Source organism: Mirounga leonina, unplaced genomic scaffold (genome assembly GCF_011800145.1).
Source record: "Mirounga leonina isolate KUSES-001 unplaced genomic scaffold, KU_Mleo_1.0 Mir_151, whole genome shotgun sequence".
Classification (NCBI taxonomy): Eukaryota; Metazoa; Chordata; class Mammalia; order Carnivora; family Phocidae; genus Mirounga; species Mirounga leonina.
Window position 1 is genome coordinate 108,541,479 of NW_023270377.1, and position 20,344 is coordinate 108,561,822.

A 20,344-nucleotide genomic window follows, 5' to 3' on the forward strand; every position below is an offset into this window, starting at 1 on the left:
GAGAGAGAGTAAGTGAGAGAATGAGCAGAGGGAGGGGCAGAGGGAGAGGAAGAAGCAGACTCCCTGCCAAGCAGGGAACCTGACATGGGGCTCCATCCCAGGACCCTGGAATCATGACCTGAGCCAAAGACAGATACTTAACCGACTGAGCCACCCAGGTGCCCTTAAACACAAGTTTTATGTGCAGTCTATTTCTTCCTTATGCGCTCATTTTAATGATTGTTTTGAGTAAATGGAGGATAGTCTAGTACTTCATTATTCTGTTCTCAATAATTATACTTAGGATTAAGTTGCTTAATTGCAGATTCTTCAGAATTTTGATACTGAAAAATCCACTGTTCATAATTTTAAGGGTATTAATTTTGAGCTTGTTAACATATAAAATTTTCCAAAGTGTAAGGAAAAAAATCCATTTTTACTTTCTCCAGAACACAGGATATATTGAAAAACACATTTACTCTGTTTGTTTAAAAAAAGACTCTGCAAAATGTTCGTTGAGGTATTCAGTGTTTTAAATGGTATTATAATTTAAGGTGTTTCTAATTTGCTTTCCATTATTCAAATTTTATGAAGTTAATAACATTTTAATTTCCCTTCTAAACAATTAGACATGTATTTGCTTGTGCTTTTATAGGAACTGAGGTAAACACCACAGTGATTGGTGAAAATGATCCCATTGATGAAGTTCAGGGGTTCCTCTTTGGAAAATTAAGGTATGGCATATTATTTTGGGAAATGCCCTTATTCTCTTAAAGCTCCAGGCTTCCTCCCATTAATAAGCATCATCTTTCTCATTACTGTCCGAGTTACAGATCTCTTAGTAGTACTTTATATATGTAATCTGATACGAAGCAATTACCACTTCACTTACTGTATAGTTTATGATCTCCAGGCATCCGAAGCACATTATTATTAAATGATATTAAGGTGGCCTGCCTAAGGCTTTAGTTGATTTCCGTTTCTGGGCCTTGCAGTTGATGACATAAAGTTACATTCCAGTTTTTGATTCACATAATAGGGATATCTAATTGTTTCACTCAATTTTTCTCAAGATAATAAAAAATATTTTAAGTGAGAGAGGTCATAGCTGTTTACTTAAGCTAAGCATAGCCTCAAACAGTACAAAAAAGGTACATTCAGTTGAAATATATTAGACTTTCCTTTATATGAAAGAGGACAAAAGATGTTTTCTTGAAGAAAATTTCATAGCCATTTTATGAAAGTATCATAGAAATTTATAGCTGAAAATTCTTCTTAGTTGTTATTTTAAATGTTGTAGTTATTTCTATTATGCCTTGATAATTGTTTAGAGTCCTGAATAGTTATTTTTCTATTATGCCTTGAAAATTGTTTAGAGCCCTGAATTCTGCTTTATCTGGAAATCTTAATTAGGACAGCCCCAGTAAGTTTTTTGGCTTTTGTGTTTTTGTTTGTTTGGGCTTTTTTTTGTTGTTGTTGGTAAAGGAATGGATCCTGAAGAAATATGTATAGGTCCAGTTCCATATACTTGAGCTTTAATATTTGGCCCAGTGCAATGACTTAATCAGGCTAACAGGTTAGCAGAGATGACTCAGTTCATGTTGAATTTCTGTGCACAAGTTCAGTTCATCCTATGCATATGCATGTTTCTTTGTGTTTAACATCAGTTTGGGCCTCATTAGTATGCAGTCAGAGTCCATTTTTATTGAACCCAGGTTTCCAGAATCTCTTTTCATATTCATGTTTTTTATGTTTGCTTTTTGGATAGCATTATGATTTTATGTATTTAGAGCACAAAGCTAGTATGTAGAGTATTGAAGACATTTTCTTTTGTGGACATTCAGAATAGTTATTTAGCTATCTAAAGTAATGGGACCATTTTCTGATATTTTTATCATGAAGAAGATTTTGTAGTAACTGATTGAAAATGAATTGGTTGGAAGGTGAAGAATCTGAGTAAATATTTTACTTTATGTGGCATTTAAGAAATTTTGAGTTTCTAGCATTTAAAGGAACAGAATTACTCTACCAGCCATCTGTTGTCTGATCTAAATGATACATATCTGCGTCTTATAACTTCTGTTTTACTAGCTTTAAATAGAATGTACTATATTTCAAGATAAAACTAAAGCAAACCCAATAATCTTGGTTAGCTTAAGTTGTATTATTCATGTGATTAAAGGATTTATGAGCATGTAGCTGAAAGAAATCCATTTTGGGACTGGCAGCGATATATTTCCAGTTTTATTTTAAGAAACTAGGAAGATTAGTAAAGTATGGAAAATAATAGAACACACATGTACTTAACACCCATAATTGATGGTTGTAATCATACTTGTTTTTTGGTTCCAAAGAACTTTTTTTTTTTAAGATTTTATTTATTTATTTGACAAAGAGAGACACGGTGAGAGAGGGAACACAAGCAGGGGGAGTGGGAGAGGGAGAAGCAGGCTTCCCGCTGAGCAGGGAGCCTGATGCGGGGCTCGATCCCAGGACCCTGGGATCATGACCTGAGCCGAAGGCAGACGCTCAACGACTGAACCACTCAGGCGCCCCTCCAAAGAACTCTTTATCAAGTTTTTTCCAACATACGCCTTCTTTTACTTAAAAAAAAAAAAAAAGAAAGGGTAAAACACTACAGGTAGAGTTGGGGTCCCCTTTCCCCCAATTTTCAGTCCCATTACCCCTCCCTGACACAGAGAATCACTATTGTAGTGATTCATTTTTTTAATCTGTAAATTTTATGGTTTTTAAAGTTGTAATTTTCTATATTAGCTTATTTTTTTTTTAAAAGATTTTATTTATTTGAGAGAACACGAGCAGGGGGAGGGGCAGAGGGAGAAGCAGACTCCGCACTGAGCAGGGAGCCTGATGCAGGGCTTGGATGCAGGTCTCCATCCCAGGACTCTGGAATCATGACCTGAGCTGAAGGCAGACACTTAACTGACTGAGCTGCCCAGGCGCCCCTATATTAGCTTATTTTTAAGAAAAATAATTATGCTTTAATATTTTTCTTATCTTGTAGGAATTTTCTTATTGCTAAGGGGAAAATTATGAAGATAAAATTGGAGCCATCTTCTAAGTGTGCTTTGAGAAGGAAAAGACAGGTTAATAAGACTGATTTTATGTTTCTTTTAGAGACCTGCACCCTGACCTGAAGGGGCAGTTGAAAGAACTCAGAAAACATCTTGTGGAAAGCACCAATGAAATGGCACCTTTAAAAGTTTGGCAGTTGCAAGGTAGTAAACATGTAGAGGAATCACTGGCCTACTTTTTGACTAAATTTTATGGTATTAAAAAAAATTTAGAATTTGAAATTAATGTTATCTATTTGCCAAATTCTGAAGGTACCACAGCTTTTCAATATAGAGTGATTAATTATGACTAATCAGAAAAGAAAGGAAGTCCTTTTGGAGATAGATAACACTATGCAGAAGTAGATATAAAAATGAGTGCCAGATCTTTATCTGTGTAAACAGATACATAAGTGGGTAATAGTACAAACATGTTTGTCTTAGTCTTTATGTTTATATATATGTTTCTTGAACAGTGTATCTGTTGAATGTTAAAGACATTAACATGGCAGGATATATTTTTGCTTTTCTGGTCCAAAGATCTAGTTATCACATTATTTTTTTTAACATAATTTACTAAAGTCTTTTGCTATACTTTGTGGGGACCTATGAAGTGCATAAAACCTGAAATTAAATCATGGGCACTCTCTGAAATGGTTACATTCTCAATTACCAAGAAAATTGTGAGAAAGAAATTTTTTTTCTTATTTCTCTTTGCATTAGATTAATGCACTTTAAATTGTATTTGACCTTGTTGCAGATCTCAGTTTCCAGACTGCTGCCCGAATCTTGGCTGCTCCTATTGAATTAGCTTTGGTAGTTATGAAGGATCTTAGTCAAAATTTTCCTACCAAAGCCAGGTAATAAAGAGTAAGGCTCTGACACATTTTTCTCTTTGACACATACATTAATTATCTTCATGTGTACATGCAAAATGAGGTGAGTAAAATATGAAAATGCTTAGAAAATTAAAGTTTTACTACCAGTACCATACCGCTAATCATGCTTCTTTTTGGGAAGGTGGCAATGCCATACACTGTGTGGTTGGAGAGACCCATCTAGCTTGTGTCCTTGGCTCTGCCACTTACTAGTTGCATGATGTTTGCAAATAAGCAACCTCTCTTTACCTCACTTCCTCAGCAGTAAAGTGGAAATAATGATACCTACCTGTCAGGATTGGATGAGTTAACAAAATCTGATGTCTGCAGATATAACTAATCTAGGGTCTGGCATGGACTATAATGTTTTGTTCCTGAAGAGTTTCATATATATCATCTTATTCAAACTTGATGAGGAAAATGAGTTCTAGAGGCTTTTTCATGGTGACACAGTAAGATTTTGAATGCAGCTTTTTTTTGATACTGCTTTCAGTTGTATAATGGTCCTCCACATCTTCTAAAAAATGATTTTAAAAGCCAAATTTTTAGAGACTAATGATTTAAATGGTTGCCAGTGTTTTTCTTGAATAACTGAACAAGGTGTTTTGACTTCTGATGTGAGATATTTTATAAATAAGTTTGTTTATTTGATTAGTCTTGGAAAATATTCCTTAGACTTATAAATCATAAAGTACATTCTCATTTAGCTCAGCAGGCTATTGAAGATATACATGTAGGATTACACCTCCACCAAAAGTGCTCAAATAGTATGAGCAGCCTGTCACCTTAATTTAACATTAGATTTTAGCCTGTGAACAGTAAAGATCATATATAGGAATGGAGTTACACATACTTAACCTAAGATCTTGGGGATAACTGCACTTGCTTTAAAATGCTGCTACTGCTGCTACTTTTCTGTGGCATCATATCTTGTAGTAAAATGAAAATATACGTACACCTGAATGGAGAAATGTATTTAATTATTTGTGAAGGTGAAGGTTTTTTTTTCATTTAGTTTTTTGTAGTGTATTGAGCAATGTGTTGTTTTATACATAAATATAGGGAAATTGAAGACATTTATATCAAATGTTAAACTAAACACTAATAACATTTTTATTTATTTAGAGCAATAACAAAAACAGCAGTGAGTTCGGAACTTAGAACCGAAGTGGAAGAGAATCAGAAGGTATTACCCAGTGAAAAATCACTATTTTCCTTTCTGTTTTGTATTGTATCTTTAAAGATGAGGAAATCTGAGTTACATCAATGACATTTAACAGTTTTACCTCCTTTTAGTAAAGATGGTGGTGTTTTATTTCTGTAATCGTTTTTTATATTTTTAATTTTATTTATTTATTTATTTATTTGAGAGAGAGAGAATGAGAGAGAGTACATGAGAGGGGGGAGGGTCAGAGGGAGAAGCAGGCTCCTCGCTGAGCAGGGAGCCCGATGCGGGACTCGATCCCGGGACTCCAGGATCATGACCTGAGCCGAAGGCAGTTGCTTAACCAACTGAGCCACCCAGGCGCCCTTTATATTTTTAATTTTTAATTAGGGTTGAATATGAATATAATTCAAACATCAGGGGTGCCTGGGTAGCTCAGTTGATTAGGTGTCCAACTCTTGATTTTGGCTCAGGTCATGATCTAGGAGTCCTGGGATCAAGCCCCGTGTCAGGCTCTGCACCAGGTGTGGAGTCTACTTGTCCCTCTTCCTCTGCTCCTCTCCTCACTCCTGCTTGCTTGTGTGTGTGCTCTCTCTCTCTCAAATAAATAAATAAAATCTTAAAAAAAAAAATCAGATGGTGCCACCACTTTGTTTAGATAAACAGCATCCTCCTAACATGACTTCCTCCCGTTTTGTCCCCCTTACTAGAAGTATCTGCTTTCAACACTAAGCTAATTGTTTTGATATTTATCCCCAGATTTCTAGCAAGTTTGAACTGGTACGGTGTTTTCCAATTTCAGCCTTATGTCTTGGCCTCCATTACAAGGATGAAGTTTAACTTTCTTTCACTGCCCCTCACCCCTATGTCTGCCATTACTCCATATTGGTACTTCCCTGTCTCTCCAATTTCTCTGTATATTTTTGTTGTGATTTCATCGATTTTTGTTCTGCTCCACTGTGGTCTGGTGGTTCTTTATTTAGGGCATACCAGTTATCCTGGGACCTTGCTTTAATCTCTTTTGTTGGATCTCCTATTCTTGGATTCCAGGTCTTCTTTGTTTTTGGTTTACTCCCGTATTTTGGTGTAGCACATTATTCTTCATGAGAAGAGTTGCATGTGAGGTAAATTTCAGACTCTGAGAAATCAAATTTCTGATTTCTGTTTTTTTTTTTAAAGATTAATTAATTTGAGAGAGAGAGAGAAAACACAAGCAGGGAGGCGGGGCAGAGGGAGAGGGAGAAGCAGTCTCTCCACTGAGCAGGGAGCCTGATGTGGGGCTCGATACCAGGACCCTGGGATCATGTCCTGAGCTGAAGGCAGACGCTTAACCGACAGCCACCCAGACATCCCTCCATTTCTGTTTTTATTGATATCTTGGCTGGGTATAGAATTCTAGATTGGAAGTCATTTAGAAGTTTTGTTACCGGACCAAAGTGGGTCTGCTCCTTCGTAAGTAATAAGACAGAGACTATACCAGGTAGAGTTGCCTTCAGAGGTCATCTTTATTTGTATAAATAGGGAGATCACAGGGAATAATTTCCAAAGCTATGACTGTTCCAATAGGGGTAAGCTGCCTCCTTTTATTAGGGTTTGGGATGACTATTCCCTAAACTGGGGACTTTAACATTATAACGAGGCTGAGGAAGGAGCACTTTCTGATTCATCTGCACAGGTGTCATCCATTATCCTCAAGTTTCTTTCTCTGTTCCAGCAATTTGTTAGTTTCTAAAAGATGAAATTGACAGACTGAACCTTTTAGGAGTTTCCTGAGTTCAGTAGGTCAGTCCTGAGTTCAGGGGGTCAAGGGTGACAGTTTGAAGGCATTGTTTCTTGGAATTTTGGTTTCTATTGTGGATATTGAGAAATCTGAACCCTTGGTAGGAGATCTGTTTTTTCTTTACAGAATCATTCAGGATCTTTTCTTCAGCCCTATAATCTGAAATGTCACAATGCTGTGCCTTTTAAGAATATCTCTGTACTGTTGGGTGAATGGTGGCCCCTCCAAATCTGGAAAACAATTTCCTTTAGTTTTGGGAAATTTGCTTGAATTATTTCTTTGCCTCATTCCCTCTGGTTTCTCTTTTTTGTTTTCCTGGAATTCTTCATTTTTAAGGTATTGCATCTCCTTGACTAGTTTGTCCTAATTAAAAAATACATTTTATTTCTTATTTTCCAGTTCTTTTATGTTTTATTTTTAAACTTTCTGGGAAAGATTTTCAACTCCTTTGTTGATATTTTTCCTTCAGTTTTCAAATCTTTAATTTCCAAGAGTTACTGTTCTTAGATTCCTCTTTTTATGGTGTTCTTTTATCTTTCTGAAGCTATCAGTGGTGCATGTGTATGTTTTCTTCTCTCTTTTTATTTAGTTATTTAAAAATTTCTATTTATTTATTTTGTTAATCACCATATATTACATCATTAGTTTTTGATGTAGTGTTCCATGATTCATTGTTTGTGCATAACACCCAGTGCTCCATGCAGAACGTGCCCTCTTTAATACCCATCACCAGGCTAACCCATCCTCCCACCCCCCTCCCCTCCCCTCTAGAACCCTCAGTTTGTTTTTCAGGGTCCATCGTCTCTCATGGTTTGTCTCCCCCTCCTATTCCCCCCCCTTCATTCTTCCCCTCCTGCTATCTTCTTCTTCTTTTTTTTTTCTTAACATATATTGCATTATTTGTTTCAGAGGTACAGGTCTGTGATTCAACAGTCTTGCACAATTCACAGCACTCACCGTAGCACTTACCCTCCCCAATGTCTATCACTCAGCCACCCCCCCACCCCCCCAACAACCCTCAGTTTTATTTATTTATTTTTAAGATTTTATTTATTTATTTGACAGAGAGAGACACAGTGAGAGAGGGAACACAAGCAGGGGGAGTGGAAGAGGGAGAAGCAGGCTTTCCCGCTGAGCAGGGAGCCCGATGCGGGGCTCGATCCCAGGACCCTGAGATCATGACCTGAGCCGAAGGCAGACACGTAAAGACTGAGCCACCCAGGCGCCCCTGTTTTCTTCTCTCTTGCACCATCTGTTTCCTCTTAAGTTGACTTTCTTTTTGTCTTGGTCTCTTGTCTTTAATGTTAGAGGCTTTCCTTACATGTTTGGTGAACCGCTGCTCATATTGAAGAGAATGAGGCAGTAAAGAGCTTGTGGGAAGCCTTAAGAATGAGGCTTTTGATTGTAGGCTCTCCTGGTATGACAATTTCCTAGTTCACCCCAGTTCACCCTCAGGTGTCAGTATCCTGATACCTTTCCTCTTGAGCTGTTCAGTCACCAGAAAAGGATCTTCTGATCTTCTTCCTGGAGGGTGAAGTCTGGCTGCCTGAGTAGAACTTACACCCAGTCCCCAGTTTTCAGTGAGGGGTCCCTGCCCTCAGTTGTGCTTCATTTCCCCAAGTTCCCAGATTCTCTCTTTCACTCTTTCCAGGAAATTTTCCTTCATTTTTCTGGAGTAGAGGGAGTCATGACAGCAGTCACCTTACTGTGTGAGCAGGGGAGTCTGAGGGCTCTTATCTTTAAAAAGCTGTCCATCAGAACTCATTTTCTAGCCTAGTGATTACCCCCTTATACATGTGTTCTTTGTGCTGTCAATTCTTGAGCCTTTTGAAGAGTTCCACAGGATAACTTGTGGTTTCTGTTGGCTTTTCCCACTGTTGGCCTGCCATTCAGCTTTCTCGGGGTTGCTAAGACAGTTGCTATTCATGCATTTCCTTTCCACCTTCCAAAATTAATTGCCCTTTTTCTTTTTTTGTTCTCTTTGTTGTTGTGGATTTATAACTTTATAAAAGTCCCTTTTTAAAAAACTGACATTTCAACAGAGTTTCAGGAGGGAAAAAAAGAAATGCTTGTGTTCAGTCTACTAACTTTACCCCAGATTTTTAAAACCTTTACATGTGAGATATTAATTACATAGATCTGAGGAATAAGTAAACCAAATTTATCTCAAATATTTACTAAGTTGAAGAAACCTTATTAACAGTTTTTATTTACTTTATTTTTGATTTCCAGAATAACAGTACCAATACTTAAGCCTTTTTCCCCGCAAGAGAACAAAACATTAAATTATATAGACTGTAGTATTTCCTGGATTCTTTTTTTTTTTTTATTAAATGTTTTGTTAAAGTATAAAATACAAAAATATACAACACGTGCAAAAATGTGCACAAATGCTCTATCTTTAGTGTGATGCATTTTCACAAAGTGAACTTTGCTCTCTTACCAGCACCCAGATCTTGAAATAGATAGGAGTCATGTTTAGCAGCTCAGAATCAGTGTTTCTTACAGTCAGAGGGTGTATAGCCTGGGTGTCAGTGGACATGGAGTTTTTCTTGCCCATGTAAGAAATTCCATTTCTGAATTGATGCAACTCTCCATTTTCCCCTTATTTTATCTGCAATTTAATCCTTGCAGGGCAAAGAAACAGAGGCTGTGGCTTCCTCATCATTTTATGCTTTACGCATGCAATACTGGACCTTAAAGTTTACTTGTCTTAGTCTGCTGACTCCTGGGAAATGAAAGGAGCTCAACAGTCCCTGTCCTTCTTGTTCCTGTGAGAACTAAGGGCTTAAGTTCTGTCCCTAGTATCTGAGTAGTTTTTTCCCTTTGCTGTGTGGATTAGCTCCCTGTGGTGTGGAATATGAATAGTAGTCCCAGTTTCCTTGGAAAGAAAGAGTAATTAAATGGAAAGATAGAAGTCAACAGAAGCTACAGCATGGCATCCAAGCAGTGTGTCTGATGGGTCAGGCAGGTCTGAAGGGCTGCAGGGACTGCACAGTCACCTGTGTGTCAGGGAGCCACCGTCTCAGGGAGCAGCAGTTGAAGGGCCCCATGGAGACCAGGTCTTGGACAGTTAGGTGCACGTGGGTGCTGTCTCCAGGGCAGCAACTCAGCTTCTTAGTGTGCATTAGTTTGAAGGTTTAAGGGAGGTGTGGGGTCTTGAAACCCTTTTAGATTAGATCCCCGGAGTTCATCAGGAAGGCCCAGCTGTTAGTGACCGCTATCACCACCACCTTGGTTGGCATCACAAACAGTAAATAGTAAAAGAAGTCCCCTTTTATCAAAATGACCCTCAGCACTTGGCTTATTTAATCAATCTCCCTCCTCCTCCTTCCCCCTACATTATGGGAAACCGTTGTATTAATCGTAGTTGGAAGGAGGAAAGGGAGGAGAGGTATATTTCACATGAAACAGTAGTTTCATTACAATGTAGTAAATGCTAAGAATGGTCTGTGGGAGTACATAAAAGGAAATCTTAACCCAACCTTAGGGTTTCCTATATTAAATAAGAGGATGCAACATTTGCACATACACTAAAGTCAGAAAGATGGAAATTTTTGTTAAACATTCTCTTCTTGCTCCTTAACTTTTTTTTTTTTTTTTAATATTTTAGTATTTCAAAGGAACTTTAGGATTACAGCCTGGAGATTCCGCGCTGTTTATCAATGGACTTCATATTGATTTAGATACACAGGATATATTCAGGTATGGATAATTTTTATTCTCTGGAAAGGTTTTATGATGTTAGCTTCTCATAGCATGTTCAGATTGTTTTTCCTACTTGATGTGGCATGTTGCAAAGCCTAATGGCTTATGAGGTGGAGTGAGTAATGAGTCCTGAGTCCTGAGTGGATGACTGGGATGACACAATAATACTGTCATTTGTTATTATAATGTACTTTCAAGGCCTTGGACATTGAAGGCCTAAGTGTCTTTCGTGGATGCCCTTTTAGAGCTATAGTTTTTCTCTTATCCATAAAAAAAGAGTGCGAGTGGGTTCTTTTACTTATGGAAACAGTGTGCAGTAGGTTTATTCAAAATGCTGCCTCTGCCTCCCGTGTCTCAGAAGGTGTTCCATCTTACATATATTATTTGAATATCTAGGGACGCCTGGGTGGCATAGTTGGTTAAGTAGCTGACTGTTGGTTTCGGCTCAGGTCATGATCTCAGAGTTGTAATCTTAAGAGTCATGAGATTGAGCCCCATGTGGAGTCTGCTTGGGTTTCTCTTTCCCTCTCCCTTTGTCCCTCCCTTGCTTTTTCTCTCTCCTTTCTCTCTCAAATGGATAAATACATCTTAAAAAAAAAAAAGTATCTACCTTTTTATATTGTTAAAATGTAGTTCAGGACTAACTAGCTCTAAATTGACCTTATGAATTTTGGGGGGCGGGTGGATAGTTAGGTAGAATTCAGATTTTGTTCTTGGAATTAAGATTGACACAGTTGACACTATGGCTTCATAATAGTGAAAGCAAAAGCTGCTACTGCTTCCGAAGAACCAGTTCCCCCAATAAGATATTTTAATTGAGCTTTTATGTCCTCCTCCTGCTTTTCAGAGCTAGTAAAAAATAAAATGGATGTGGATGCTTTAAAAAGATTGTCCAGATTTGTAATTTTTTTTTTAAGTAAAAAATATGCGCCTATCTCTTTAATTTTTCAGAGTTTACAAATTGAGTACTTGCTTATTTAAACAGTTTTAAGTGATACACAGATAAAAGAACTAAGAAAAGGAGAGTCTTCATCCTGGCTTCTTATTTCTTCTTCCTTCCCATCTTTTCTACCTTCCCTAGCAAACCTTTACGTTGGGTATAAATTCTTCCAGACCTTTTACTGTGGTTGTATATGTGTGCATCTTGTAAATTGACACTGATGTTGTAACCTATGTTAAATCTATATAATGTAGTTATTTTTTTTTTTTTAAAGATTTTATTTATTTATTTGAGACAGAGAGAATGAGAGAGAGCAAGCACATGAGAGTGGGGAGGGTCAGAGGGAGAAGCAGACTCCCTGCCGAGCAGGGAGCCCGATGCGGGACTTGATCCAGGGACTCCAGGATCATGACCTGAGCCGAAGGCAGTCGCTTAACCAACTGAGCCACCCAGGTGCCCCTAATGTAGTTACTTTTTAAAATAAATTTTTAATTATGAGATAATTGCAGATTTATGTAGAAATAATACAGAGAGGTTACCATAGTGTTTTTTTTTTTTTTAAAACATGCAGTGTAAAATTCAGATGAGGATTATTTCATCCTCAAATTGTGTATTTATATTTAGAGATAATTTTATACCGGATAGATACATTGGTAAGTTTAATAAGAAGCAAGTCCTACCTACTTCGTTCTCTATATTTTGATGAGATGAAGCAAGGGGAAGAGCTCCCTTTTTTGATTTCTTGGCTAGTTTGAACAGGGCATTGAATTTGAACTGATAAATCTTTTCATGGTGAGGTTTTTTTTTGTTTTTAAACTTTTTCTACTAAATACCTTTTTTCCCCCCAGTCTGTTTGATATATTGAGGAATGAAGCTCGGGTAATGGAGGGTCTGCATAGATTGGGAATAGAAGGCCTTTCTCTGCATAATGTTTTGAAACTGAACATCCAGCCCTCTGAGGCCGACTATGCTGTAGACATCCGGAGTCCTGCTATTTCAGTAGGTATTCTGTTGGAGTGTCCAAGGGGCACTGGCATTTTGTTATGGTTTTCTCATTGTGTTTTGTGCATATATGTGAGAATTTATTTGGGGTGGATACCTAGAACTAGAATACTTCTCTAAAGTGACTGTTTTCCTCTCTCAAGTGACTATTCCAGGCACCAGCATTGGGTGAGAGTTCCAATTGCTCTACACCCTTGCCTGTTCTTGGATATTGACAAACTTTAAAATTTAATGATTGTGAAATTTCACTGTGGTTTTAGTTTCTAATTCTCAGATTACTAGTGAAGATGTACATCTTTACTTGTGTTAATTGCCTTGTTGGATTTCCTCTGTAAATTTCTTCATATCCGTAGCTTATTTTCTTTTCTCATATGTTGTGGACCTTTTTTTATTGATATGTTAGATTTCTATACATGGTCTTGATACTAGTCCTTTAATGGTTTTATAGGTTGCAAGTATCTTCTGTTCTGTGGCTTGTGTTTTAGTCACTCATTTTTCTACTTGATCTTTGTATTTTTGAAAATGGTCTTTCCCATGTGATTCTTCTTAAAATCATTTCAAGTCTTACTGTTATTTCTGGTAATTTCACTAATAGTGACTAAAGTGTATGCACCATGTTGTGCTATTTTTTTCCTAGTGGATCAACAACTTGGAGGTTGACAGCAGATACAATTCATGGCCTTCTAGTCTACAAGAGTTGCTTCGACCCACCTTTCCTGGTGTTATCCGGCAGATCAGGAAAAACTTGCATAACATGGTGAGTAAAACTACTAATTGTCTGGTGATGAGCTCTGATTTCTCTCTTGCCTTCTCGCCTACCTTTAAGCCATATCTAGACTGTTCATTTCTGTCCTGTACTAGCTGCTTCTCCCATCACTATCACCACTAAATATGTTCTTCTTCTACCTCCATATTCAAACTGAAGGGTTTTTAAATGTATTGATCATGTGTGAGGCTGTGAGATGTCACAGTAGCAATACTGCCTCCATCAGCTTGTAAAGAAATGTTCCTCATCCTTAACCTGAAAGTTTAGGCCATGTTGTTTTAGTTTTTTAAGATTTATTTTAGAGAGAGAGCGCGCGAGTGAGCATGCAAGCAAGAGTGGGGGGAGGGGCAGAGGGAGAAGGAGGGAGAGAGAATCTTAAGCAGACTCTGCACTGAGCATGGAGCCTGACGTGGGTCTCGACCTCATGACCCTGAGATCACAGCCTGAGCCGAAACAGAGAGTCAGACACTTAACCGACTACGCAGCCCAGGGGCCCCTTATTTTAGTTTAAAGATAGTTTTACGCAGAAGATGAATATGCTGCTACTCTTTTCCTTTAATATCTTAATCTCTAAAACTTAAATAAATCTTTCTGTGAGCTCCTACTTGTTATTCCTTATTTCACTGCTTTAGAGAGAGAGAGGAGGAGGTTTCTTAGTTGGCCCTCTTTTTCCCTGTCATTTCTTCCTTTCCCACCATTTACTCTTAAAGAGATTGGGGGCAGGTCTCCTTCCCCAAAACGTGCAAGGGAAACTGTCCTCTATACTTGTCTCACTTTTGAAACCACTTTTTTCCTTCCTAGTCAAAATTTCATCCTCTTTTTCTTACTATATATCTGAACTTATTAAACGGGGTTATATATGTGTTGAAAGCACATCATGAGATCTTAATACATGATAGCTATTATTGTGATCTAAAAATTGAGTTTTAAATGAATTCTTAATTCAGAAATGCTTAGAAATGAATACACAGAAAAGATAATCTCAGTTTTCTAAGGTAGGAGAGTTCTTAAAACTTGGGTTTTTTTAGGTGTAGTAAAACTATGGATGTTAGTAATCTACAACACAGTTCCCATGTTATTAGCAGAATATCACGAGAGTACTGCATTCTTTTGAACATTAAGGAGGGAAACTGCTGTTTGTGTAACTCCTCTTTCGTGTGGTTCAGGAGTTCCTGGAAGTACAAAGAGTAACAGCATTTTTATGTGACATTAGAATAAATTTCATTTTATGTGTTCCCTTCCCCTTCCCCTTTACAGGTTTTCATAGTTGATCCTGCTCATGAGACCACAGCAGAGTTGATTAACACAGCTGAGATGTTCCTCAGTAATCATATACCACTAAGGTAACACTGGTATTGATTGAATGATATATATCTAATTAGCGGAGGTTTTGTCATTCTTAAATGCAAGTCTGGTGCTACTGGATAATTAATAGTCGGATCATTAATGGCAGTTGTATCTTTTGTTTAAGTATGAAGCAGTATCTTTTGGGGTAGAAAATTTGATTCTCAATGGATAAAAGCTTACCACCAGTGAATTATTAATAAATAGCTCATGTAAAAATAGTTTGTGGTCTCAGCTTGCTTCCTAGTGAAAGGGAATTTTCCTAGGTAAGTGTCCACATCACAAAGCCTATTTCTGCTTTCCCTGGAGATAAAGAGCTTTGCCAACAACCTTTTTAGACTGGCAAGGACTAAATGTACCTGTAGCTTTTTGTAGACGCAGACACACTTGTTTTATTTGCATTGCCAAATCTACCAACAGGGTACTTGAATGGCTGGGTTTTTCACTGTGCTTTTTTAAGAACAGCATTTTAATGCTTTACAAATACATGCTAAGATATTTTCACTTATTTTTTTTTCAAAGATTTTATTTACTTATTTGAGAGAGTGAGAGATTGAGATCACGTGCAAGGGGGAAGGGTAGAGGGAGAAGCAGACTCCCTGCTGAGCAGGGAGCCTGATGTGGGACTCGATCCCAGGACCCTGGGATCATGACCTCAGCCAAAGGCAAACGCTTAGCCCATTGAGCTACCCAGGCGCCCATTTTCACTTATATTCTGAGTAATGTCGACCAAAATCTGAATTCTTAGGAAAGATGAAAATAGAGAAGAAGAAAAGTCTAGCTAACAAATGTAGTGTGTTCTGTGCCCAGCACTGAGCTAAATGCTGTGGATAGTATCTAAGCTGTATTCCTACCTTCTTGGAAAAAATACTGTTCATACTTTCAGACACTTTAAGAAAATATTTGATCAGATTCTAGGTTATGTCCTAGTCATAGTGCTTTAGAATTTCAGGGAAGCAAAAGATAATGAACTAAGATATTTGGGAGGGACAAAGGTTTCATGGAACAGTTGGATATTAGTTAAGCTTTGAAGAAAATAGAGGGTTTTTGTTGATGGAAAAGTAGAGATTTTGTTTAGTGAAATTTTTCATGTAAAACATGCATACCCCCTGGTTTGATGGAGGACTGAACTACTGGATTGCAGCCAGAGCTATATTTTGAATAAAAGAGAAATAAAAGAACACAGAAGAAGTTGGCCCATGTTACACGATGGGCACTAAGTAAATATTTGTTGAATTTCATTGAGGGACAAGAAGAGGGAATGCGGTTTTCACATTGTGAAGGTAGGTGAGAAGACACTTACTGGCGGTAGAGAGGAGTGTTGGCATACATAGTTGGTGGAGAGACCCAAGGCAGACTGGCTATTGTTTTAGTCTTTGTTTCCCTTGATGTGGTACACCAGGTTGTTGACAGGGGCTGAGGAGAGGAGGGGACAAACCTGGGAGACTCCCTAGTGGTACTTGTTAAGAGACTGGGCCTGAGAGAAACAGAAGTCTGAAGGGGCCTAGCTAACAGAAAAACTCTGATGCCCTTTCTAGAAATTGGAAACGTGGAAAGGGGAATTCCTTTGTGAGGAGATACTTAGCTCTTATTTTTGTTTTCATAAGAATAGCATTTAAGGGCGCCTGGGTGGCTCAGTTGGTTAAGCGACTGCCTTCGGCTCAGGTCATGATCCTGGAGTCCCGGGATCGGTCCCGCATCGGGCTCCCCGCTCAGCAGGGAGTCTGCTTCTCCCTCTGACCCTCCCCCCTCTCATGCTCTCTCTATCTCATTCTCTCTCTCAAATAAATAAATAAAATCTTAAAAAAAAAAAAAAAAAGAACATTTAAGTCATTTCTGCCTAGAACCTACTCATATGATTTCTGTTTTAAGTGGGATTTTAAAAAACAAACACAATTTTTATCTATAAACAAACTCTCTTGCCACCACCATCTACATATACACACACTCTCTACATACCACAGGAGAGCATGATGTTTGATATGTATCTTTTTGTATTTTCTTCTATTTTTAGGCTTTACCTCTTTCTCTTTTTAATTAATAGACTTTGTATTTTTTAGAGCACTGTTAATTAATTAGCCTGTATTGATACATTATTATTAACTAAAGTTCATAGTTTACATTTGGGTTCATTGTTTGCATTGTATAGTCTGTGGGTTTTGACAAATGTGTAATGACATGTTTCCACCATCATAAAATCCTACAGAATAGGTTCACTGTCCTCCACATCCTCCGTGCCCCACCTGTTTGTCCTTCCCTCTCAACTGCTGGCAACCACTGGTCTCTTTACTGCCTCCATTGTTTTGCCCTTTCCAAACTCATGATATATATATCATTATTAGATTGGCTTTTTTTTTTTCATTTAGCAGTATGCTTTTAAGGTTTGTCCATGTCTTTTTTTTTTTTTTAAGATTTTATTTATTTATTTGACAGAGAGAGACACAACGAGAGAGGGAGCTCAAGCAGGGGGAGTGGGAGAGGGAGAAGAAGGCTTCCTGTGGAGCTGGGAGCCTGATGCGGGGCTCAATCCCAGGACCCAGGGATCATGACCTGAGCTGAAGGCAGATGCTTAACGACTGAGCCACCCAGGCGCCCCTGTCCTTGTCTTTTTATGGCTTGATAGACCATTTCATTTTATCACCAAATAATGTTACATTATATAGATGTACTCTGGTGGTGGTGTTTTTTTTTTTTAATCCAGTCACCTATTGGTAAACATCTTGGTTGCTTCCAAATTTGTGTAATTATAAATAAAGTTGCTGTAAACATCCGTGTGTAGATTTTTGTATGGACATAAGTCTTCAGCTCATTTGAAGAATACCAAGGGGCACAATTGCTTTATCTTATGGTAAAAAGTGTTTTATAAGAAATTGCCACACTGTCTTCCAAAGTGGTTCTACTATTTTGCATTCTTACCAGCAATGAGTAAGAGTTCCTGTTGCTCCAGGTTCTCTCCAGAATTTGGTGTTGTCAGTGTTTTGGATTTTAGCTATTCTAATAATTGTGTAGTGGGATCCCATTGTAGTTTTTTTTTTTAAGATTTTATTTATTTATTTGACAGGAGGAGAGACAGCGAGAGCTGGAACACAAATAGGGGAAGTAGGAGAGGGAGAAGCAGGCTTCTTGCTGAGCAGAGAGCCCACTGCGGGGCCGAGCCCAATGCGGGGCCGATCCCAGGACCCAGGGATCGTGACTTGAGCCGAAGGCAGACGCTTAACGACTGAGCCACCTAGGCGCCCTCCATTGTGGTTTTAATTTGAAATTCCCTAAATATGTGATGTTGAACATCCTTTTTTTTTTTTTTTTTGCTATTTGCCAACTCTGTGCCTTAGTTGCTGAGGTACTAATTTAGATCTTTTGCCCATATTAAACTTTTTGTTGTTGTTGAGTTTTAAGAGTTCTTTGTATATTTTGGATATCTGTCCTTTATCAGATATGTGTTTCTTAGTTTCCCACAGGTTTTCTACCAGTCTGTGGCTTGTTCTCATTCTCTTAATGGTCTCTTTCACAGAGCAGAAGTCCCAATTTCAGTGAAGTTTAGCTCATCCCTTTTTTTGGGGGGGGTCATGGATCATGTTTTTGCTTGTTAGATCTAATAAGTCGTTGACCAACCCAAGATCACCTAAATTTTCTGTGTTCTTTTCTAGGAATTTTATAGTTCTGTGTTTTATATTCATGTTTATGATCCATTTTGAGTTAATATTTTGTGAGAGGTATAAGTTCTCTGCCTAGATTTGTTTTTTTGCATTGTGGATATCCAGTTCCATCACCATTTGTTAAAAAAAACCGTCCATTCTCAGTTGAATTGGTTTTGCTCCAATATGTAGGCTGGTGACTTCTGTATTGGCCAGTGCAAGTTTTTTGCTTTTTTTTTTTTTTTTTTTTTTTGCCAGTTTATAGATGTGTAATGGTATCTTTTTGTGGTTCATTCTTATAATTTAATTTAAATTTTAAAATGTAATGAACATTAACCTTGGTTGTAGCTTTTTGCCAACAGATAATAGTAAACATTTTTATGTTTTCCATTTACCTATGATTTTCATCTTGCCTATGTTAATCCAAAAATCCACCCCCCTTTTTATATATTTTCACATTCTGAAAATGTTCACTTCCCCTAATTTTTGCTTAAAAACAACAAAATCTCCAACTAAAACTATAACAGAATCCTTCATGTCAGTAAAGGCCTTTCACCATGTGGAAGCAGTGTGGTTTAACAGTTGAAAAGTCTAAGCCACCTTTGGGAACCTGCTTTTCTATTCTGTAAGTGATGAAAGCCTTTGCCCAGTGTATTAGAGTAAGATGTGAACTGTGCTTTTCAGTAGAGGAAGTTACAATATGTGAGTGGGATACAGGGATGCCATTCTTTTTAACCAGTTGCATTTTTTGAGATGTTTCTTTTTCTTCTTTTTGCCCTTCCCCCTCTCCCCAGAATTGGTTTAATCTTTGTGGTTAATGACTCTGAAGATGTTGATGGGATGCAAGATGCTGGAGTGGCTATTCTGAGAGCGTATAATTATGTTGCCCAAGAAGTGGATGATTATCATGCCTTCCAAACTCTGATACATGTATGTTTTCAATCAAAATGGCGAATAATTTTCTTAATTTAACTTACTTTAAGAACCAGTATGAGTTAAGAGGATTTTATATTTCTGTAAAGAGAAAAAGCTTGATAAATTATTCTCTCAACCTTTGTGTTTTATATTTAAGGAGTTGCTTTTACTGATTTACTGATGTTAATAATAAATTGCTGTGATCTCAGCTAAGATAAGATTCCTTAGGAGCCCTACTAATGTACCTTATTAGTCTTCTGCCTTTTGGTGACTTGAAAACACTAATTAATTTTTCTTTTTTTTTTTTGTAAATGTGATGTTCTCTGCTTGTTTAAAAAAATGTTTGCTTTTTTTCCTTTTAAGGTCTTTATGATATTTTCATTTAATTAATATTCAAATCATAAATTCTTATTGTCTATTTTCTCCATATTTTTACCTTGGGAACTGAAATACCCTGAGTTTTATATATACTTAAGATACTTTCTTCAGTTCAAACAAGGAACTCTCTTGTTTTCTTTTTTTTCTATTTTTGAATATAAAAAATTTATAAATAATAGTTCTTTTGCTTACAGATTAGTGGTAATTATTAGAAAACCATCTTTAAAGCAGTTGATTTTCACCACTTATTTTTTAACCTATAAACATGTCAGCCTGCTGTTTATTATGTTTGTTATATTTATTGTTTAGAGATTCAGTCTGGAGCATTTTTTATTAGTTAAAATGTTCATTTATTTATTTGGCTAACATCTATTAGAGACTAAAGGCCTGGTACTAGCTGCAAGGGATACAAAGAAGAGTAAGACTTCACCCTTGTCCTCAAAGACCTTACATTCTAGTGGGGGACATGTCCATGCAGATGGTTAATGCACTGTGGGAAGCACAGCCAACTGTGGCAGCACTAGACCTCACTCTACTAGGGATGGCATTGTTGTGGAATGGGAAGTTGTCCCAGCTGAGTGTAGGAGGAAAAACAGGAGTCAGTTGAACAATGGCTGCAAATCAGAGGTAGTGATTTCCTTTGTCTGTATGGCTGAGAGGGGAACCTATTTGTCGAGGCTGTCAGGCCAGGCAATGAGTGTCCAGCTTGCAGAGGTTAAACTCCAGTTAAAAACATCATTCTGATGCATGTATGGAGACGGGTCTGATGGAGGGTAGACA

At 37.6% G+C, this 20,344-nt stretch overlaps 1 protein-coding gene across 2 annotated transcripts in view; it reads left to right on the forward strand.

Moving 5' to 3' along the window:
• The window catches only part of UGGT1 (UDP-glucose glycoprotein glucosyltransferase 1), a 114,791-nt gene that overhangs the window by 23,875 nt on the left and 70,572 nt on the right, over positions 1 to 20,344 (forward strand). For both annotated transcript variants that reach the window (XM_035008298.1, XM_035008299.1), the window contains exons 8-16: positions 635 to 713; positions 3,118 to 3,218; positions 3,814 to 3,913; positions 5,057 to 5,117; positions 10,490 to 10,581; positions 12,373 to 12,523; positions 13,164 to 13,283; positions 14,550 to 14,635; positions 19,066 to 19,201. In XM_035008298.1, coding sequence (XP_034864189.1) covers positions 635 to 713; positions 3,118 to 3,218; positions 3,814 to 3,913; positions 5,057 to 5,117; positions 10,490 to 10,581; positions 12,373 to 12,523; positions 13,164 to 13,283; positions 14,550 to 14,635; positions 19,066 to 19,201 — 926 coding nt within the window. The remainder of the gene's footprint in view (positions 1 to 634; positions 714 to 3,117; positions 3,219 to 3,813; positions 3,914 to 5,056; positions 5,118 to 10,489; positions 10,582 to 12,372; positions 12,524 to 13,163; positions 13,284 to 14,549; positions 14,636 to 19,065; positions 19,202 to 20,344) is intronic.